Source organism: Poecilia latipinna, unplaced genomic scaffold (genome assembly GCF_001443285.1).
Source record: "Poecilia latipinna isolate Pla-1442-1.1 unplaced genomic scaffold, P_latipinna-1.0 Scaffold697, whole genome shotgun sequence".
Taxonomy (NCBI): domain Eukaryota; kingdom Metazoa; phylum Chordata; class Actinopteri; order Cyprinodontiformes; family Poeciliidae; genus Poecilia; species Poecilia latipinna.
This window is the reverse complement of record NW_015113313.1, coordinates 77,874-100,937: the sequence shown is the minus strand read 5'-3', so window position 1 is coordinate 100,937 and position 23,064 is coordinate 77,874. Positions and strand designations below refer to the sequence as shown.

Below are 23,064 nucleotides of genomic sequence, written 5' to 3'. Positions count from 1 at the left end.
AAGTTAGAAAATTAACATTTTAAAATTCCCGACATTGAGTAGGTTGAAAACAATAGAGATAATAAAAACATTGTTTCCTTTTCCGACTCAAGTAGCAGGCTCATCTGTACATCTTTTAAAGAGTTTGTGTGTTTTTCTTGTTTAAGGAATTCGAGAATGTGGACTGTGACGAGTACCACGCAGACATGTCCACCTTGGCCTCCACCGTCTCCCAGGGCACTCCGGACGTCTACGTCCTGCCGCTCACCGAGGTTTCCCTGCCGACCACCAAGCAGCCGGCCCGATCTGGTGAGTCAAAGCTCGGCTCCCTCTCCTCTCGCCCTCCAAAACTCCACCAACGCGCCTCCCTATCCTACAAGGTCAGCACTTCGTGTGCCTCTGCAGCTTTAACTGTGATGGATGTCGACGATGACTGAGAAGATGAATGCGCTGTTGAACAATACCTAATCATGATATCATTGATGATGCAAGCCTAGCAGCAGCTCTGCAGAGGTGCCAGATTGTTACACACAAACACGCACACACACAGACACACACACACACATTTGAAGGGTGTGAGAGCAAAAAAAAAGGAGCCTGAGGAGAGCCGCGTTTCCCCGGAGTGAGCACCGCCCTGATGCTGGTCAGTTGGGCCTCCACCTATCCCATAATTCATCGCTGCAGGGCAACTGCAGAATGAACTCTTTAACTTTCTCCCACAAACATCTGCAAGTTGCATAATAGCGTCCAGGCAGTCGGCCTACGCTGCAGTTTGCTGGTATGTGAGGCATGTGAGAGCACAAAACCCCAGTGAGAGTATTCCTCTCCCAGTGCTTCTGCCTCTCAGGAACAATGTGAGTTGTTGTGCATTATGGGGAGCGATCCTGCCTGATAAACTCGTGACACGAGACTTGGTGGATCCGACTCTCGCAAGCACAAAGAATCCTGGAGGAAATTTATTCTCTTATTTATTTCTAAGCTAATTCAAACTGCTGTTACGTCTGCTGCGTCTCTGAATCTATGAAATTCATCATCTCATTTGTCCCGCTGAATGTTTTTTTTTTTTTGAAGAAGTTTCGTAGGGAAAGTGAAAAGCAAATCTTTCTGCACATGTTTGCCTTTCGTCAAGCGAACCGACTGCTGAACACATGTTTTGTCCTCGGCGTAAGATAGAAACCATATGTCGAAGCAGCCACAGCAGGCAGGGATTCATTACTGCGCCGCTGGGACAACCTCACCCTCTGACATCATTTTAAGATATTGATTTTAGTTTTTATGGAGTAACTGGATCAGATGCACGGTGCTGCTTTCAGTTTTAAGGGAACTTTCAGGAACTTTGTGTCATTCTGACATAATGCGGCGTTGCTTTTTCTGCAGCCACTTGTGCACAAACGGAGCTTAAACTGTTTTCACAGCAATGATGAACGCCGTACCTTGCAAAAGTGTTGAAACTTTTGCAACAGCCACAAACTTCGATGTGTTTTTTTTGGGGGGGGGGGAGGATTTTATGGAATAGACCAACATGGTGGCATGCATTTATGTTCAGCAGTGACCCAACACGTGTATTGTGTTGCAGTTGCAGCTGCAAGTCTCTTGTTAATGTTTCTACCCGTTCTGCACATCTAGAGCCAGCTCAAATTTGGTCAAAGTGGACGTAGATGTAGGGTTTCAATTTTCAAATCTGAACTTAAGGTTTGGACTTTGACTGGGCCATTCTCACAAAGGAATATGCTTCAATATTAACCACTGTAACTCTGGTTGTGTGTTTAGTGTTGGTGTCCTGCTGGGAAGTAAACATCCTCCACAGTTTCAAGTGGTTTCTTTTCTCTTTTTTTATTTTGCAGCTGCTAACAGGCTTCCTTCCAGGATTGTTCTGCATTTGACTCAAACATCTTCTCATTAACTCTGTCCAGCTTCTCTGCCCCTTCTGAAGAAAACCTATGAAATGACACGAAGCCGCAAGGCGACGTGCAGCATCAGCTTTTCTCCACACACTGTGTTTTGCATTGTAACTTCGGCTCTGCGACTCCCTCGGGTCCACCACGGGTCTCCTCCTCCTGCTTTGTGTTAAACAAATGGAAGCTTGAGGTAATGCAGCAAAACGTGCAAAAGATTAATGTAGTCAAAAACTTTGGCGCCCCAGTGGAGAAAAACGAATAAGAGAACAAAAGAAATAAAAATGGAGGGCGAAGGCGCCAAATCCGAGACCGAACGAGACCGAGGAGATCTAACGGTTCAGGGAGCGTAGAACGAGGTCTGAGATTTCTCATAAGCCGTCAACATGGAAGTGTTTGGCTGCCCTGCGTTAAGCGCCTGCTCTCAGCCAGTGTTACTGAGTAGGTGGAGGTCTTAATAAGCCATCAGTGCTGTAGGAGCTTGGCTCAGACAGAGGCTCCATTTAAAGGACCCGCCCTGACGCAGCTGTTGAGTGCTGCAGGCTGCTGTGTGAATCGAATGAAACTGACACCCATTCAGAGGAGACACGGGAGCAGGAATCCACACGAGCACAAAAACAAGTTCCCCGATGTTTAAATACACGCAGAGGGAGTGACCGAGCACTTTTAATGGGATCCGTTTGCAAGTCAGTTCTGCATTTAGAGGGTTAAACTTTACCTTTAAACGATCAGTTGAGGACTGGAGCCACTGGGATGAGTGGGAATGATGGGAATTCCTTTCGGCTCTGAGTGGTTTAAATGCATCGCGATAAAAACATCTCGGCTTCAGCAGCCATTATGTAACAGAGAGGCTCTTTGTTTTGGTACTCAGCAACAATCAGTGTGGAGATGCAGAGATGCTGCCATCAAACGGAGCTCGAGTTACTTTATGTATCTGTAAAAAGTTTTTTTTTTTTTTTTTTTTTTCCTTCGAGTGTTGGACAGATTTGTGTTTTTACCCATACTTTTTTTTCTGCAGTTGTTGCTGAGAAATTATCCTGCCACTTTTGTTAAATTTAAAAATAAAAGGCCTGTGGAAACCGGCTGGCCGTCAGAGGCAACAGGAAGTGGCGGAGTCTGCATGTCGACATGTTGGGGAGCAGATTCCCGTCCTAGAGCTATTTAAAGCTACACAATTTACTTTCAATATACATAATGGATAAACAAAGCCCCTGTAAATTTTACTAGGTTAAATATTTCACTAGAGACCAAAACATGTTGCAGTGTTTAGACGCTGCTCCTCGCTAAACAGCCTGCAGATACTTCTGCCATCACACCATCACTATTTCTATGTATTCAGACATCTACTCTAGTTTTTGAACATGTGGACAGATGCTCTTTAATATTACAGTCTAATTATGAATATTAGGTCCAAATTATTATTTTAGGTCCAATGGAACAAATTAAAGGCACTTTAATTTGTCCCCACCAGGGAGATGTTTCATAACAGCTTTGAGGACAGAGGTTTTAAAGTAAATTTCTATGTTCTACTCAGTGTGTTTTGCAAAGAAATATGGTTACTTGACTCCATTAAATGCACACCAGAAGTAGGTTTCTCATAATTATTGTGGTTTGAGCAATGATCATAATCTTGAAGAATTAACTGGCAAAAACAGAATCAGAACAAAATAAATGGAAATAGGCTGCAATACAAAATCTTCTGAAAATTAGAAGCAGTTCAAAGATGAGATTTATCCATTTTTACTACTATTTATCTCAATAGGTCATGAAAATACCAAAGCAAGCTACACTGTTCTGCAATAGTTTGAATGTGAAATGGTTTGTTTGCAAAGGTACAAAATATAAAACGGAAGGAGCCAAATGGAAATGCATAGGTATGAAACGGCAATACTAATTAGCAACATTGACCTGAAGAATTTAAAGACAGTTAGCACACAGTTCCAACTATAAATATTGTACATCAACATGTCCTGGGGACAGGAAGGGAACCTGTGGATCTGCAAAATGTGAACATGAGGTCATTTGAACCAGCGCTGAACTCTGCCAGTTGCTGTGAAGATTGATCTTGCACAACTCTGGAAACTGTGACTGATCTCCACATCGTAGACTTGACCATGGAGGAAAGGCTGACGCTAACTATGAGACCGCTGGTAGAGAAACCGGTTTGTGTTTGCTGCAGCAGACGTTCCTAGTAGCTTTTATGAAAAACCGCCACAGGTTTGGAGCGGGAGCAGTCTGGTACAGAACACCTCATGTTTCTCCCATTGTTCTGTTAGATTTATGAATATTTGAGGGGAAACATGTCGCCGTAGGTGGAACCCTTCGCCTGGCGCTGTTTATTCCTTTGTCATGCAGCTGGGAGATAATAGTCCCAGTGTGTGCGCCATAGCTGGTCCTAACTGGTACCGTGCTGTCCTACGCGGCCAGACAATGGCGACTATTCTGCTGTTGGGCCGGGGAGAAAGTGGGTGTAAAGAATGACCAATCTGTAGAAGGGAACGTAGGGGGTCCAGTAAGGCCTCCACACAGGGACCGGACTGGACAAAGATCTGCTTGTTGGTTGCTTTACTACCAGAATCGAAAGTGTCATGGAGGGTGATGCAGATGGAAACCAAAGGAAAGGGCAGGGAGGGGAGGAGAGGGAGATGCAGCAGTCGGTTGGTTTGACTGAGATGGGACGGCAGGACACCTTCTGCAGCCAGGATGGGTGCAAGTCTTCAGGGGGTGCTGACAGCGATGCTTCGGATAACCGGACCGTCTGACAGCTCGGTGCCACGGAAAGACCAGCACAGATCAAACACAATGGAGAATGTTGTGTTTACTCTTCAGCGACCAGCATGTTGGGATAATCCACTTCAGAGACGGCTGAGAGTGGATACCTAATAGCTCAGATGTGGTGCGTTATGTAGTAGCCTTGAGTTTCTTTAATTAGCTTCCGAGGGACTTCCTTTCAACACCTTTCTGTGCATTTTTGCAGCTTTTTCAGTAAAATCTAACCTGATTCTCTATCATAAGAATGTGTTGCTGTTTGAAAAGTCAGACAATCGCAGCTCATTTTGTTGTGCTGCAGTTTTAAATGCCTCAGATTACAAGGGTATAGATTGTTTCTCAGCCATTCAATCTCCAGCGTCTCCATCCATCAGCGCTGACATTTATTTCAGCTTGTCTGTGCAACGAGATCCATCAGAGCATTCAGCAGCCGTGCATTCACATTACCCTGTGTTGTGTGATAACGCAGCATAAACGCCAAAACACTGTTTGGCGTTTCAGCCCTCTGATTATGATTTACAATGCATTTAAATGAATGCAGTCCGTATTCAGCCAAATGGATTCTCATGAGCAATTTGCATTTCAGCTGCACACCAGCCTGATCAGGAAATTTATCAGTTGTTCTCTGGCGTAATGCGGTTTGTCGGAAATGTGTTAAAGCATGCTGAACGGCTCAATCAAGTCTTTCTTTTCTTCTTCTTCTTCTTCTTCTTCTTCTTCTTCTCCTTCTTCTCCTCCTTCAGCCCAGCTGCTGAAGTCCTCTGAACTGACTCGCCACAGTCTGCTCTACCTGAAGGAGATCGGACATGGATGGTTCGGGAAGGTAAGACCACCTGTAGTTTTTTAGAGTGCATTCACACTTTAATCAAACTTCAGTTCGTTTGCCAAGAAAGTCTGGGCTTATTTTGGGAGGTGTGAACGCGCAATCAACCTCTGATGCAGTTCAGAAGCCAAGCAGATCAAAGGGTGCTCCAAAAGCAGGAAGTGGACTACAGCGCCGGGTGTTCTGGGTAAACAGAACCTAAACAAACACACAAGCGGGAGAAATTGCTCATGGTCTTTCACCAAAGACGGAAGAGAAATCTTACAACCGCTAAAATCTTACGCTACTCCATTTTTGTTTTCATGTTGTGAAGAAAGGAAGTTGCTCTCATGTCTTCTTCTGAGGTTTCCATGCTGTTTCCTTAAGTGGGATTTCCTGTGGGTTTAATTTGTTTGACACAGTGCTGTGTGAAGGCAAACCACACCAGCTGAAAATGCAACAAATGTTCCAATTTTGTTCCCCAATCGAACCGAGTCTGACGGACTATCAGGTGTGAAAACACCCTTAGTTGCACCAAGGACCCTCCTGTAATTCAATGTGTTGCCTGTGGTGCGATAAATAACAGCTGCTTTGTTCCACAGGCGGCGCGCGCAGCTCTGAGTACAAATATTGCACTGGTACAGTGTGTAGAAGCTGTCACTGCCAGTAGGAAAGCCTCATGTTTCTGCAACCAGTTAACATTTTTCTCCCTTCTACCCTTCCCTGTCTTTTGTCTGTTTCTGACTCGTCTCACACAAATACACCCGCCCTTTCCATCCCTGTGTACCTTCACTGGGTATGTCCATGCATGTGTGTCTGCTTCACGTCTTTGTGTGAATGGGTTTACTGGTGTTTCTCTGTGTGTGTGTGTGTGTGTGTGTGCTTCTTTCCTCCCCATATGCATTCGTCTGTGCCTGCGTTGTTCCAGGTTCTGCTCGGGGAGGTGAACACGGGCCTGAACACCACCCAAGTGGTAGTGAAGGAGCTCAAAGTCAGCGCCAGCGTGCAGGACCAGATGCATTTCCTGGAGGAAGCTCAGCCTTACCGGTAACACTTTACACCCAGTACCACATCTGGCCTCTTTATCAATTGAACTGATAAAGAGGGAAAATGTCTTCCCTTTTAAAATGCTCCTAGAGAAACTCTGACATAGAGATTACAAAGAATATCAAAGTATGAATAGAAAATATTAAATACTGCAACACTCCTGAAACTGAAAATAAATCTTTAAGAGGATGAAAAATGCAAAATCCAACGATTTCGTAAATGGAAACGTTGAGCTTTGTAAAAACGACCTCAGCAGCAATAAATGAACATTTTATTTATTGCAAATCCATTTCCAAGAGTTTTCACATATGATCACTGAAGCCAACTTATTCCAGACACTGCTCTCCCAGTTTCATGAAATCCAGGCTGGATTTCATCATCAGAGCAAATATGGAGCCTTCGATGCATTCAGGTCCTAGATGCAATAAACAAACACATGCATGTGTCCACAGTAATGTTCAGAAAGTTGTGCTTTCTCTGTCAGTTTAAAGAGAAATGCCTTTAAGTGCTTTTTGCTCTTCCTGCGCTCCAGCACGCTCCAGCACCCGGCTCTGCTGCAGTGCCTGGCCCAGTGCACTGAAGTCACTCCCTACCTGCTGGTCATGGAGTTCTGTCCACTGGTGAGTCTCCATCCATAAACACACAACATCAATCAGGACAGACTTGACTCTTAAAAACACTTGTAAACACTTCATATCCTTCCGTTAGTAGTGACACAATATGAACGTTTGACAGTCGGACCTTTCCTTTTATTTCAAGCCTGAAACATTTAGATGAGTTGTAGATTAATTCTCTAATGATCTTGTCCCACAGAAGCTGGCAGCTACTGGATACTAGAAATGATAAAATTCAACAGTTTTCTCCTGTATCTGATAGATTATTTACCCTGATATATTTATTTCACTTAAAAAAAAGGAATACAATTGGACAATTTCTTCGAATCTAATTAATTTTCAGCTGGGGTCTTTTTTGTTTTTTGACCATTTAGTTGGACTTCCAGGCTTCCTGGGACAAAATGCAATACGTTCTCTTTTGTTCTGAAACAATAAATGCAATTGATTTTTTAGCCAAATCATCCATTGCATTTCCAGGAGCACTGAACAATTTTACTGACTTAGAAAACTGGTGGAATATTTTGTGAACTTGATCAGGTAGAAGGTAATTTCTTATGGCTTTTTGATCTCTTAGCATCTGCTGTAAACTAAATTATTGATATGGCAGGTCCTTTCTCCCAGCAGCTGTTAGACTTTATAACCATCACCACTCCCAAAAGGTTGAATTTTTTTATACACAAGATTATTTTATGTGAAGAAAGAGAGGCAAGAAATGCTTCACAGGAAAAGAAGCTGCTGTTTGTGCTGAAGTCTTTGGAGTTGTTAAACAATGAGCCAACAGTTAGATGAGACCGTCAGTCTGAGTTGAACTCGCTGGATTCTTCCACAGATCGCCACATAAATCTGAAGATCTACTTCTCCTTCATGCAAACTTCTTAAGCTGAACAGGAAATGGAGGCCACAAAGAGCAGTTCACTGCCAAACACCGCCCTCCAGTGGTCAAACCTTGTAACATGCAAGTGTCTTATTTTCCTCTGCTGTGTCCAGGGGGATGTGAAGGGTTACCTCCGAAGCTGCAGGTCGAACGAGGCGATCACCCCTGAGCCCCTGATTCTGCAAAGGATGGCCTGTGACATTGCATCAGGACTGCTGCACCTGCACAAACACAACTTCACCCACAGGTAGTCCCAAGCTGCTGCTGCTGCTACTGATTAGTTAGCATTTGTATGACTTACAATAAAAAAAAAAATCCAGCTGCTGCACCAACTTTGCTTCCAGTTGCTTCCTGAAACAACATCCTGGTGCTGCCTGAGTGCTGCTTATTGACTCCAGCATCAGTGATTTTGTTGCAGGCGGTGGCCACTCCTCTCCAGATCAGCTTTAATTAAAGGTACAGCCTTTAATGCTGCAGGTGAAAAGGCGTGATGTTCCATCACCAGTAGCAGCTGAAACACCTTAAACAAAAGCATCCACGATCTTATCCTGTGTAATATTTTATTAAATGGTGCAGCTGTGTTAGAGGTGTTTATCTGCATTTCTCATCAGTGACCTGGCTCTGAGGAACTGCCTGCTGACCGCTGACATCTCAGTGAAGATCGGAGATTACAGTCTGGCGCACACAAAGTATAAGGTAAGACCCACACAAAGTTCCCAAATACAAGCTGCACAGTTGCTGAAGAAACTGTGTTTGCTTGTCTGACAAGGGCAGGAAAATAACTTGGATTTATCCCTGCTAACATTTGTAATGCACAACTCAGGTGTTTCAGAATCAAATCATGAAATATGTTAACATTTCTTCTTTACCAGGATGATTTCTACGTGACCTCGGATCAGACGTACGTGCCGCTGCGCTGGATCGCTCCCGAGCTCGTGGACGAGGTTCATGGAAACCTGCTGATAGCCGATCAGACCCAGCAAAGCAACATCTGGTAGAACCGATAACTCCCTCACACATTTAGACATTTTAATTTCCCTTTTGTGCATTAGACTCCGTTTTGACTATTAGTGGTTGTTGGTGCGCATCTTTAATGTGTATTCTGCAGCTATTAGAGAAAACAAATATCAGTACAAAGACACAAATTCAGTAGCGTGTCATTAAAATGCCATAAGCTGTTTGTTATAACCCAATCTAATTACTTAATCAAAAAGTAGATTCAAATCTTTAACAGGTGATGTTCAGTCTAACAACGATCAGTTTGTTGTGTTAATTATTTTCTCCTCCTCTCTGATTCGGGTCAGAGGTTCTTGTCGTCTGGCCAGTTTGATCGTTCACTATTTTTATGGTTGGTTTATTTTAAAGACAGGGCATGGCGATGCATTCAAGTACCCCTAGACTTCTTTTGTAATTCCCACTAAATTGGCTAAGTGTGATTCATTTATGATTGTTAGCAGAAAACTTTACGCCAATATTGATCCACAGTTCCTAAAGAACAGTTGTGACTATTTGCATATTATATCCTAAAGATGCTCACTTTGTTTAAACCTCATATTTAAGGTCTTCTAATAACACAACACAGACATTTCTACACATAATTTCAGCTAATTCCATATTTTTTGCAAAACATAAAAAATAAAAATAAAAAATCAACCTGTTAGCAAAACTCTGAAACATTTTACCCTCTTCTGTGTAAACAATCTGTTCAAACTCTATGTTCAACTTTTAATACATCTCAATTATTTCAACAACATGTGAACAACTTGCTTACATGTTTAGTGGGAGAATCTTTCATCAGTCATCAGAAGTATTTTTTTGCTGCAAGGCAAAGAAAGAAGCTTGGATATATTTATTCATTTATACGGCTACCAGCAGCACAGTATCGGAGCTTATGTTGCAGAATATGCACATTTCTACAATAGACAAACTGCTTGTAAATTATTAATCATTGCAGAGAATTTATTGGCTACATCTACAGCCTGCGGCCGATATATTTTATTGGATTCACAGAGAAAATTTTCATTGAAAAGCTTGCCTGAGAATTGCAGAAAATCTACATTTCATCCAAAAGATGCACCATCAGTGCGTTGGACCTGTTACTAACATAAGTAGCAGTTTTACGATCAAACACAATCCTTTGGGCCGTATTTGCAGCTGCATATGAACAATATTAGTTTTCTCACCAGATAAAGAGGAAATGTAAGAAAAAAAGACTAAAAATGGAGAAGCCATTTGACCCAACCAGCTCAGCAAAAAAATCTTACATTATGAAAGCATGGATGCTATGAGACTGTGGGGATCTAAAGGTGGATGTCCACGCTGTCTCGCCCTCCCAGGTCTCTTGGTGTGACCATCTGGGAGCTGTTTGAGCTGGGAAACCAGCCCTACAGACACTACTCTGACAGACAGGTCCTGACGTATGCCGTAAGAGAGCAACAACTGCGACTTCCCAAGCCGCTGCTCAAAGTTCCCCTGGCTGAGCGCTGGTGAGTCACACACAGATACAGGCATGTCCATGGGGGAGGAAGACAAAATGCAACAAAACTCAGAGCCAAGAACAGCTCAGTGAAATTACTTCCAAGTTCCTTGCTCAGATTATCACGTTTGTTTTTAGTCAGTTTTATAGGTTAACTTTGAACACTTTCCCTTCTCATTGTTGGGCTCCTCAGGTATGAAGTGATGCAATTCTGCTGGCTCCAACCTGACCAGAGACCCAATGCAGAGGAAGTCCACCTGTTGCTCAGCTATCTGTGTGCAAAAGGGGCCAGCGAGGCTGAAGAGGACTTTGAGAGGCGCTGGAACTCGCTGCGTCCCAACGCTGGATTCAACGGTCACCACACCGCCTCAACAATATCTAGAGACCAGCCCTCCTTAACCTCCTCTTCCTTCCCTTTACTGGAGCAGTTTTCATCTGGTGATTGCTACCATTCAGAGTCTGGAGATGACATACTGACGGTCACAGAGACCAGCCACGGCCTGAACTTTGAGTACAAGTGGGAGCAAGCCAGAGCAGATCCATCCTACATATCCCAAGAGTCCTCAAGCACTTGTGCTCAGGCCAACCATCACTGTCCAGAAGTGTTTTATCCACCAGGGGGCATTGTTGGAGGATGTCCCATGGAGAGCCTAAGCCACGGAGTTTCTCCTACCTACTATCAACCAAAACACTTGCATCCTCCCAGTGTGCTCCCCGTCCTCAGCGCCCATAGCCCCTCAGTAAGCAGTGAATATTACATCCGTATTGAGGAGCCTGTGGACTGTAACATGGATCCAGGTTACAACCTGTGCTCCTACAGCCCAGACTACCAGGGCAGCAGTGGGAGCTTCCTGACTGGTAGTGCAGACTCTGGTGAATGCATGGCCTGCCCATCACAGACCAAAACCATGGGTCCCTATTGGTCTGCTGACATCCATAAATCTGATCTGTATGACTCCAATGATTCAAGTCCAGCCATCTCCTTGACAATGGAGCCTCTTTTAGGTCAGGTTTCAGACAGCAGCCCCCTTCGACCATGGGAGTCAAGTCACTATGTGTCCTACAAAGACAGAGATGGGGGCTACTACTATGAGCACTCCCCTCCTTTAGAAATGGATCCCTATCTGATTGGAAGTGAGCATTCCAGTGAGCATCTCCAAGAAAGCTGGGGGTCAAGAAGCCTTCGTCAGGCTTTAGGAGAACTGGAGAATCCTCTGGGTATATCCCCATCTGTGACCAGTCCACCTGAACAGGCCTACAGAGAGACATACCTGGACACCAGCCAGACCTCTCTCTTAGGGAAGAACATGACAGGGGGCTACTATGACATGATGGGCTCTTTAAGGAAGACCATGCCTAGTCACACGAGACACAACAGCCACTCGGTCAGCATCAACATGAAGACCGGAGGCGCGCTCTTCATCGGACACAGAGACAGCGACACAGAAGAAGAAGAGGAGGACATATTTCTCGAGAGACACACCTGCAATACGTGGCCTTCGAAACACAGGCACAGCAGCGGAGGACACCACAGGCGGGCGAGCCACAGCTGCAGACAGGATTCTTACACCGACTTCAACTACACCATGCCAAGTACGGACATCGAAGACACCTGGCCGGACCAGCACAGCCTGGCTTTTCACTCTCTGCCCAAACCCATCGACTATTTAGAGCCCCACCAGGCCAAAGATAACAGTGCCTGCCTCACCCTGAGTAAACATCACACCATGGTGCCCTCAGACAACTGCAATGCCTACATCTACCTGTGCCATGAAGGGGACACTCAGGTGCCACCATCTGGAGAGTGCTGCCACACCCATTTTGTTGATCCACTCACTGGTTTGTTAGTGAGAAACAACAACTACTGTCACAGCTACAGTCACAGCAACTACATCACAGACAAGACCACCGATATTCTCAGCAGTGAGGAGATGATCAATCTGTCACCGGCGCCAGGGGGTCCCATTGTTTCCAAACACACCTTGATAAAGGCTGATGACTGTGAAGAGCACTATATTAATCCTTCATCTGAAGAAACGGCACTTACAGAGAAGCGAGAGGAAGTAATCAAAGAAAATCTGGTCATGCAAAAACCACCAGAACCTAGAAAAGAAGAGGTGACTCTGACGATGACTAAAAACACTCCACCGCCTCCTGACAACAGGCACGTGATGGTTTCCATCACAGATCCCCAGTCGGAGCTGAGCCACACAGCCGACAGCGGCGTGGACCAGGCCGGCTCCACCGTAAGTCTCATTGACATCCTTGACTGCAGCGACGAGGAAGAAGACATAACAGACGACATCACTGACGTGACTTCAGGCATCTTTGCCGATGAGGGCAATGAGCTGAATGCGTCTCCTGCTTTCAAATCTTTGCAGAAGCAGGTAGGAACTCCTGATTCCATGGACTCAATGGATCTGCCATCTGCTGCTGGATCTTGTGAAGGTCTCAGCCCTGCTTCTTCCCACCCTTCCAGCTCACCTAAAGCCATGGACAGCGGATATGATACAGAGAATAACGAGAGTCCAGAGTTTGTCCCCAAAGAGTCCCATGACACCCGATCACAACCTCAGGGAAAGCCTACCCTGGATGGCGGTCTAGAGGAAGTTCAGGAGAACCATGAGGAAGAGGATAAAGCAGAGGTTCAACCATCATTGGGTCAAGGTTCGATTTTGGAAAGCTCACAGACAGAAGACCACATTCTTTTACCACTGAGTGACAAGACTCCGTACAGAGACTCTGCCTACTTTTCAGATTATGAGAATGAAAAGCAAAGTCGAGATGAGGAGAGGGAACTCCAGCTGAAAGAAATGGATCATCACAGTGATGGAGAAAAACAGCATGTCGGAGGAAAAAAGGCAGAGAAAAGAAAAAGTGAAGAGGAGGAAGAACTAAAAGATGGTGTGGTGAACAAAGATTTAAAACTTGAAGTGGACCACAATCCAAAAGGCGGAGCAGAATCTCTTCCTCCAGGGGCAAGCTTGATGGAGAATGAGGAACCTTTAGATTCTGCCTTGAGAGCAGAGGCAATGCTGGATGAATGGCCATCTCATGAAGAGAGTTCAGCCTTAGGGGACTGGGCAGCTGAGGTGGTCGGGGCCATGGAGGAAGCGCTTGGTGCCCTCAATGGAGACTCTGCTTCCAGCTTTAAGGAAGAGAAGGACATGAAGGACAAAACGGATTCTGTTGAGGCCGGCAAAGTCGAGGAAACGCCGATGAAAACAAGTCACAAAAGGCCATTGGGAATGTCCGGAGAAATCCTGCACGTCTTACCGAAAGACGAGGTAGCGCTGCAGCACACAGCCAACAGCAGGAGGTTCTCTTCTTCCTCACCAGTCTCTCCATCCAGCCCACAACCTCCACTTGCTGCAACAGAGGGCCGATCGTCTCTCGCTAACGGCGAGGAGGCCGACGAGGAGGACGCCGACACCGATGACAGCGATGAGTCGGATGAGGAGCTGCGAAGCTACAGCATGCAGGAGGAGGAGGAGAGTGAGGAAGAGTGCCACCCAGTGCCCATAGTGGTGAGCGACAACAGCGAGGCTCACAAACTGCGGAGCCTCCTCAAGATGCCGAGCCTGGCCGCAGAGAATCCGGAGGAGGACCATAAGAAGAAGACGGTGTCTTTCTTTGATGACGTTACCGTCTATCTGTTCGATCAGGTGAGAAGTGGAAATGGGATGTTCAACTTGCTAAGAGCTTTTGTGGTTGATTTCCAACTTCAAGTTTTTATAAAGTTTTGACCAAAATGCATTTGAGCAGCATAGCTAATGCCAAAACCCTGATGCTAAGAAGCATCAGGCATTAGCAGGAACTGCAGTAAATAAATGTCATAGTATATTACAGTCCTTTTGCTCTAAGCATGCAGTAATCATCTAATAAAAATAAAACAGACCTGGTTCTAATATCTTCTCAAACATTTTTTAACTTTATCTTAACTACATCGCTGGTATTGAAAGTATCTAACTTTGAGCATTCTTCCAACAGCAACAACTTCCACACTGAAGAGTGTTCTTTGGTAGTGCATGGCGGACAGTTTCTGGATAGTTTTTGTTTCCAACCACCTTGGTGTCAATTATTAGGGCCAATGCAGCTGAAACATCGTCCAGTTCCTTCTGATTTCTCATTGCATGTAAAGCTAAAATATAGGAAGTTTACTCAAGGTTGTTCCTTTGCGGGGGACTAAGCTTTTTCACTGCATCCTTGGTTTTCTGTATTGTGCCTGCTTCCTTAAGTAATCATTTCCTAATATTACCTCACCAGGAGAGTCCAACTAAAGAGCTGGTTGAGCACGGCTTCCCATTAGCATCCGAGGGTTCGAGCTCTGGACGAAAACCCCAGCAAAGACTTAATATCTCAGATGATTCTTCAGATGGGAACGTCTCGGAGGAGAGTGAGTGTGTTTGTTGTTTTTGCATTTATTTGTTCCTAGAAATGAAGTTTTTATCAGACAATAGGAAACCTTTCCCCACCGTCTTCTCTCAGGCGCAGGGTTTGAGTGGGAGGACGACTTTCCCCTCCTTCCTCTGCCTACATCCTCGACAGCAGCCGACTCCCCTCCACCTCGCGCCGTTGCCAAGGCTCTGGAGCCCAAACCGGCCGTCCAGTTGTCCCGGTTCACCGTCTCCCCATCCAACGTGTCTCGGTTCTCCATCACTCACATTTCCGACTCCGACATGGACTCGGCAGGAGGTTGGTGGCTTCAACCACCTGCACACAACTCCGCTGCCTTTATGGCAGAATCATGACTGAATGCTAAAGGACACGGAAACAGAAACAAAGCTAAGTTTTGTTTAGCACAATCGCACAAAATTAGGGGGAAAAAAAACAACTAAAAAAAGCAGTTAGCATGTCGTAGGATGCAAAAAAAAAGGTCTAGGAGCTTAAAGAAAGGAATCATGCAGTCATGGGGTGTGCTGTACGACTGAAATATTAAGTTGAAGACAGAGGTGAGAATAGCGTGGGTTTCTTTAATTTACAATTGTATGATCTTATTTCTTTGTACACTAGTTACAGATAATTTTACGAGGTATAATAACCCTAAGATTGAAAAATCTCTCACCAGGGAGCCCCTGTTTCTCACAAAGGACAGTCAACTTCAGCTTTTTCTGGCTCTACGACCAAGAACAGATCCTTCTAACCTTCTATAAAACTCAAAGCAAACATAAAATGTTTAAATGTAAAATTCAGTTTCTGTTTCTGTTTCTGTCCTTGTAGGAAGCAGTGAAGATGGAGATAAGGAATAAAAAGCGGTGGATCTTCACTGCCTCTGTGACAACAGCTGGACCTATTTTAGCATGACTTCAGATTTTTTTATCATTATTATTATTATTATTATTATTGTAATGTCAGGTTTTCCAAACACAAGACAGTGCCTCTTACCGCCTGCGGACACTTCAAATCTAAAGCCCTCTCACCAACATGTAACCCGAGAGTAGTTTAGAATACTGAAAAGACAACGAATATTACACTTTGTGAAGGACATATGAAAGATGAACTAGGGCTATTAAGGAGCCCTGTATATTTTTGGATCAAAGGCATAAAAGGACACATTTGCCACCTTTTTAATTTTTTTCATTCATGACAACGTGGAGCCGATCTTCACTGAAACGGGACGAAAACGAAACTGCTGCCAGATTGTTGCCCAGTAAAAATCACATCCACTTTGTGGCTTTTCAACAACGGACGAGCACCTTGAACAAGACTGAGCAGCTTAAGACTTTCTACTGTTTAGCAACTGTTTTACTTGTACTAATAAACATCACGAACGCTTGAGGCATCGCAAGTAATATAATGTTAATACTTGGTTTCATTCAGAGAGAACGGACACTGTGGTGTGACAGGAAACGAAGCTGTCTGGTCATAGACTGAACCGTCTGTCTGCTATGAACTAGTGTTTGAGACTTTTCTGTTTTACAAATATAACGTCCTCGCCACCAAACCGAGTCTATGACATCCAAAAGCTGGAAGTAAGAGGTAACTCAATTACTTTTCTTTAAGAGTTTGTAGTTTCAATAACCTAAAAACCACTAAGAATGATTCAGGACAAAGAGAAACAGACACTAGTTATACCCAACATCAGGAGCTTTTCGTGTTTGTATATTTTCTGCCTAAGCTGAGAATCGATTCGCCTGCAAGACGGGTTTTATTCTGGTTAATCTGAACACATGAAGGTTCTTCATCACATTGATGCAAAGATCTTGTAACTCCAGAGCAGATGGGAAGCTCTAATGTTCACTGATCCACAGTCCAGGTTGGCACAGCAGCACCAAGCAGAGCTGCGGTGACGCGTTTCTGGAACTTTGTGATTCGCTACGTCAAGAACAACAACTTCAGCTCTGTGAAAGCCAGAGTTATGACCACAACTATATCATTGGGATCAACTTTAAAAAGATTTGTTTTGATTTTCCTAGATTACATCTTTCATCTTAAAACTTCAGATCACCTCAGAATCAGTTGTGCTCCTTATAACCCATCCATCCATTTTTAACCTCTTATCAGAGACCTTCAGACCTCCCCAGCTTTTTCTTTCAAGAACTTTAAGACGTTTCCTAACGCAGCTGAGAGTGTTGAGGTCCAGCCGGTCTTTGGCCTGCACTTCTACTAGTGGGACAGATCCTTAATGGACCCCAAAAGCTTTCCTCTTTCTGCCTGGATGAGGTCAGTCACTCTGCATGAGGAGTTAATTACATGTGGACTTGTTCTTTTGGTCATCACCCAAAGCTCATTAACATAACTGGGGGTTATTTGAACCTTTTAGACCAGTCTTCATCACCACAGACGTTGCACTAATGCATCTGTTAACGTCTGGCTTCATTCTACACAACTTTATCACCAATTCAGTTTCAACTGAGACAGTTTCTCAAATTCAGTTGTAAAGCACATTTCAGCAGCTGGAAACCTTTGCAAGTGAAAGGTTTCCAGGTATGTTCTCAGTCACAAATGTAATTCACCAAAAACATCATTACTATCCTACAGCTGGCTTGATAAAAAAAGTCTGATTAAGGTCAAAGAAGAATACATTTCTCATGTCAACCTTCAGACACTTTAACAAAAAGTTAAATCTAAGGTTACCTTAGATTTATCTAAAGACTTGACTGGATTGTCACTTACTAGTCCTCACGACTAGATCAGGGTTTGGAAACCTGCAGCTCCAGAGCCCAAAGTGACCGTCTGAAGTTTCCACTGTGTTTCTTAGTAACTGAGTGAAAGTGACAAAACCCCATGAGTAACATTTTATTTGAAGGGGTCTGCATAAGGCTGACATGACACTTTCATAAACATGACATAACATCTGTTATGAACACGAAGGAGTCTTCATGAACGTTTGACTGTTGTCATGAAGTGTCATTGGGTAAATAATGACACTTTTAATGAAAAGGTGTCCTAATAGTTGCATTAAAAGTTCGTCCAAGTGTCAACTTTGCATTATCCAGTAAATAATGAAACTTTTAACGCAAAATCCCATTAAAACTAGCATGAAAACTCAATTGAAAATGTCAGCTTTGCACTAAACGTGTCATTATTTACTGAATGACACTTCATGACAACAGTCATAACCATTCATGGAGACGCCTCATGACAGGTGTTGTCATGTTTGTGTCAGTGTCATGTCAAATAAAGCGTTACCGAACCAACTAATGTTTTTGCAAACAGATACAACAAATGCAGCTTTTTTTGTTTTGTTTTATTTTCTGGTTAAATTGTTGTATTTCAAAAACATAGTGACACTAAAAAAGCACCTGTAATATTTTCTCTTGTCAGCAGATTGGCGACTATGTCCACAAAAATTGACATCACCTAGAAGAAAATGCATCCATCCACTTTTTTGGAAAGGTTTTTTTTCTGGATTTTAAAACCTAGTAGAAATAAAATAATGGTTTAAATGACATGTTATTTCCTATAGCAGACGGTGCTGGTCCATTGACTGAACAATCAGAGTCTAACTGGGTTGGACTTCTGCAATAAAGGCTGAAACACAGTGGAGAGAGAGAGAGAGACTGATGTTCCTGCAATTAGTTAAACATTCACAGTGGACACGCTCTGAAACATCCAGGGTTTGCTCTCCGTCACTGGTTTGTAGGAGTGGTAAAGAAAGAAAGTACTTGACTCTGTTATTACTGTAACCTGCTGATTGTTGGCTACAGTTTTGTTTTCCGACTCTGGGATTAGCAGAACCATTTAAAACCCGAGCCATATTGTTTTTGGGTTGGACTCGTGGATTACAACAGTTTAGTCCGATTTATTGTCTCAGCTGATCATGAAGTGTGACAATGCTGTGATTTTTGTGTTGAATCTAAAAAAAACAAACAAACGAGAGAAGAGACCCCGGTGCGTTTTCAGAGCCATTAAAATGCAGGTTTCTGCTTTTAAACCAACATGTAGTGTCTTCTATGTGTTTGCCTTCTGGGGCTTTAAGATTCTGTAACACTTTAGTGTAGAAACATCTCGATGGCTGTCTGTAATATTTTTGTATTGAGAGAAAAATACTTTTGAGTATCGATGAGCTAGTGAGGCAGGGGAACGGACGAAATAAAGGAATATCTCTATGTTTACTGTTGCCAAAGACATGTTGTGTTGTGTTTCAGGGTCAAGTACAACTTGGTGTTGTTTTCACCCCAAAGCAAAGACCGAGGTGAGGAACAAGATGGCAGCTTTGGTCTGAACCGACTGTAGGAATGTGCAGGAGAAGGACTGGGATTCAGTCTGTAATATGTGCCCCCTCCCCCACTCTGAACTGTTGAAATCATTACTTTCTGTACTTTCTATTAGATATAAATAAACTCTGGTTTACACAGCTTAAGGCTTTTGTTGACTTTTTCAAAGTGTTATTTGAGTAAAGACTAATCTGTGATTCCCTGGAGTTTTTAAAGCTCATTTAGAATGACCGAAACTCAAATGATGCAATGTTTAAACGCAAAATTCGCTCAATCGCAGCCTAGATCTTAGTATTTAGAACATTAAGTTCACTGCAAGACAAAAAGAAAGAGACCAATCAAATTTGGCTAGTCCAGCTGCATGGTTTAGGTTTGTAGCATTTCATTTGAACCAGAAGACTCGAGGAACAAAGTCCTCTGAATAGATAAGAGAAAACTAGAGGTAATAGCTTTATGCACAGCATCATGTTTGGAGAGAAACCACACAGCAAACCAGCACAAATATTTTATAACCATCAAGCACAGTGGTAAAAGGCAGATCATTTGGACTAATTTTGAAAGCCAGATGAGTTTTCTACCTTTAAAGCCTCTTTGTGTCAGTATTCTAGAGTCAGGTGTGAATAGTATGCAATGGTCTAGTCAAAGCCCAGACCTCCACCTGAATAAAATGCTAGAGAACTGAGCAGGTGGAGATCTGCAAACTTTAATGAGCAGAAGCAACACAGCAAAGAATGAGCGAATTAAAGTCATGATTTTCCCAGAGTAAAAAGAAAAACAAACAAACTGCGTAGATTTGATTTATTCTTATACATTAAATCGGAAAACAGACATTGGGTTTATGATTGAGTCACAAATATTTGCAAAACTACCATTTACTCTGAAGTAGCCATCATTTTACGCCGAGGCTTTAACAATGAACAGTTGTGTGTGCCAAGTTTAAAACAGAAGTATTTATCAGTGCGATTAATTTATAAACAAAAAAAGGTTAAAAATGAACTGGCAGCGTCTGAGTCTTCTAAAAAAATAAAATAACCTAAACATCGAGTATCATTCATATTTTATTAACTTTTTTTAGATGAAGCTGAAATTTAAATGCATTTTTAGTGTAGGTATTTTAATAATCATCTGAAAGTCAACTTGAACATCAATTGTATTTAGTTATTGCATACACACATATACACACACACATTTGTGTATGTATATCATACACAAATCATATATTTAGTATGCCTTATTTAAAGGTTTTCCTTCTTTTGCTCTACTTTCAGTGGCTGATTTTTTTGTTAGTTTTTTTTACTCTTCTCTCATTCAGTTAGTTTAATGATTAATTTAAGATATTTGCCATTCTTCTTCAGCAGCAGCACCTGTAACCACGAGAAACGAACTGGAATGGAAAACATCTAATAAAACTTCATATCAGTTTCTGGTTGGTTTTTAGCTTTCAGTGGAACAAAAAGTCTCATCTTGATTTTGCTTTTTAGGATTTGGGATAAGAACAAATGATTTTGGTAACAGGTAAATATAATTTTTTTTTTATATATAATACTGTATATTAGCCAGGTGTGAAGATTTATTCTAACCAAACAATTCAATGGCAGCAAATAAGACTCCATTTGGCACAACACGTCCAACCACTAGAGGTCACATATTGTTCTAACATAAATACAGAGCAACATACTGACACATGGGGGCTAATCTGAGTCAATACTGCCAATACTGTCTAGCACATTTATGTACATTTTCAATGCTCAAAAAACAATTCAACAACAATCCACAATGACATTACTTGAAGACTAAATGTGGAACCAATCAAAAACTGCAATATTCTAGTATTTGTTTTCCTTTTGCATCTGCTCTCTGCTAATTTTTTTTTACTATAAAATATGGTTTACAACATGGATTACTAACAAAAAAGAGCCTCACCAGTTGTCTACATCGCTGACAGTAAGAGAGTTCAAGTAAATTTATATTTTTAATTACCAATTTCATTAAGGCTGAACACTCAGACCACAGCTGACACAAAAAAAAACAATAAACTGAAGCTTTACATTATTTTGAAAGTCAACTTGGATATAAATTCAGATTATACAGCTTTTTTTTTTTTAAACAAAAAAAACTTTGGAATATCTTTATGTGGAAAAAACATATTCCAAACTGTTTTCTTGGAGACAATATAGACCCATAATAATCGGTTTTGTTTTGTTAAATTTTGTTTGTTCACAATTGCATTAAACAAATGTCAAATATCCAGGATACAAAAAGGAAGTTCAGTAGGACGTATCAACAAGTCACTGTGTGATGGATTGGTCTACAGAGTTTAAGCTGGGAAGTGAATGTGAAAGAAAATAGTTAAGCTTCTTATAAAAAAAAGTTTCTGATAAAAAGATTAGAAGAGAGTAGAGAATATTATGGAACCGTTAAAATGAAATCTGAAGGAATGTCAGTGAGCGAGTCTGTCCTGGTCATCTGATAACAGCTGACAGAACAACAAAGGATCGTTTTGTTAAGCTCCAAAAAACAGAATTACATTCATACATTTTACCATGAAAAAAAGAAGACTGACCCTAACCCTGTTAAGGTTCTCTACATGCGGTTGAATCCGTTCCCTTGGCAAAAGCACTGATGCATAAAAATCTAGAAAGCATTTTTAGAGCAACACATAGTGCTTTCAGAATCACATCTTTTCAAGGGACATCTGTGCATTTTAACCTAGACAATGGGAAACACTCCACAGGCTCAGCTGAGACAGCATCAGGTTCCGACCCGGTCCGATACCGGTTTTACTCTTATGTAATTGTCAGAAAAAACATAGTGAAGTGTCTTTTTTTTTTTTTTTGTAATAGTCGCTGTAAAAATCTCGTTTCAATCGTAAATAAGAAATGGCCGTTTGGGCAGAAAGACTGGAAACAAATCATTTGAACATTGCTAATTATCAGCTCAAAGCTTTCAGAAACCAGATCAGAATATCTAAACATAAATATCTAACCATAAGATTTTGTGTTTTCTGAGCTGAAGACGTTTTACTCACTTAACAGTGTTTCACAGACTTTTGCAACAGTTTGTTTAAATAATCGGTTTGCTCTCTTAGTGGTTCAGGAAGTGGCAGTGCTTCAGCAGCAACAACAGATGGCGCTGTTGTTCTGGATGAAGGCAGTAAGAAAGCAAGGGCGAAAAGGTTAAACACCTTGAAAATGCCATTAAAGCCCTTTTTGGTTCTAAATAACTGGCTACATCTACAAACAAGTATATACAAAACTCAAATTTTAGTCCGACTATAAAACATTGTTCGTGTCCATTTGTACCTAAAGTATCTACAAACAGAAGGAGTCAAAAGTTTGTCTGGGTTGTCGAGCATCTGTTTACGTCACATCATCTCAGCTCTGTTTTTTTCTGCTAATGTAATCTTTTTTTTGAGGACTTCATTGAGAAGCAAAATAATTGTGCTGCAGCTCAGGGGCTCTCTGTGGCCGTCGAGGTTTCCAAGGAGTCGTAGTGAGCTTCATCAAGATGCTCCTCCTCAGCTTCATCTTCATCAGGAAGCAGGGGTTTAGCTGGAGCCTCCACAGTCGGCTCGCTGGGCGGCCCTCTCCTGGGCGCAGAGAGAGAGAGAGAGAGAAAAGGAACAAACATCAGCTGCCGAAAATAACGTAAAACACACGAAAGACTACAAAAGAGCTGGAGCATCTGCTTTCATAAAAACACCATAGGTATAAATAAAACCGCTCTGAAGATGAGTCATGCAGAAACAACAATACAGAAAAGGCCGAGCATGCTGCTGAAACACCACCACGCATTTCCAGGACAAGCGCTGCAACAACCCATAATCAGCTCATATAAAGCCAGCGTTTACATCACAGAAACAAAACAAGCAGTGATGGAAATAAACCCAAAGACACAGCACAACTCAAAAAAAAAAAAAAAAAAAAAAAAAAAAAAAAAAAAAAAAAA

General features: G+C 42.4%; 2 protein-coding genes across 9 annotated transcripts in view; one reads left to right on the top strand and one right to left on the bottom strand.

Annotated features, from left to right (window-relative positions):
* Positions 1-17,444, top strand: part of aatkb (apoptosis-associated tyrosine kinase b) — a 59,778-nt gene extending 42,334 nt beyond the window's left edge. For 3 of the 4 annotated variants that reach the window (XM_015044892.1, XM_015044889.1, XM_015044890.1), the window contains 12 exons: positions 147-288; positions 5,387-5,466; positions 6,374-6,492; positions 7,025-7,112; positions 8,094-8,227; positions 8,592-8,676; positions 8,853-8,974; positions 10,317-10,466; positions 10,650-14,121; positions 14,723-14,852; positions 14,945-15,151; positions 15,677-17,444. In XM_015044892.1, coding sequence (XP_014900378.1) covers positions 147-288; positions 5,387-5,466; positions 6,374-6,492; positions 7,025-7,112; positions 8,094-8,227; positions 8,592-8,676; positions 8,853-8,974; positions 10,317-10,466; positions 10,650-14,121; positions 14,723-14,852; positions 14,945-15,151; positions 15,677-15,705 — 4,758 coding nt within the window. In that variant the 3' untranslated portion in view covers positions 15,706-17,444. Of the gene's footprint in view, positions 1-146; positions 289-5,386; positions 5,467-5,489; positions 6,242-6,373; positions 6,493-7,024; positions 7,113-8,093; positions 8,228-8,591; positions 8,677-8,852; positions 8,975-10,316; positions 10,467-10,649; positions 14,122-14,722; positions 14,853-14,944; positions 15,152-15,676 lie in introns of those variants that run through there. The other variant, XM_015044891.1, reaches the window with a different exon arrangement.
* A 4,493-nt stretch (positions 17,445-21,937) lies between these two features.
* The window catches only part of LOC106954997 (brain-specific angiogenesis inhibitor 1-associated protein 2-like), a 60,147-nt gene continuing 59,020 nt past the window's right edge, over positions 21,938-23,064 (bottom strand). For 3 of the 5 annotated variants that reach the window (XM_015044902.1, XM_015044901.1, XM_015044903.1), the window contains 2 exons: positions 22,559-22,705; positions 21,938-22,519 (listed from right to left, as the gene is read on the bottom strand). In XM_015044902.1, the coding sequence (XP_014900388.1) occupies positions 22,567-22,705 (139 nt within the window). In that variant the 3' untranslated portion in view covers positions 21,938-22,519; positions 22,559-22,566. Of the gene's footprint in view, positions 22,520-22,558; positions 22,706-23,064 lie in introns of those variants that run through there. The other 2 variants (XM_015044907.1, XM_015044906.1) reach the window with 1 other exon arrangement.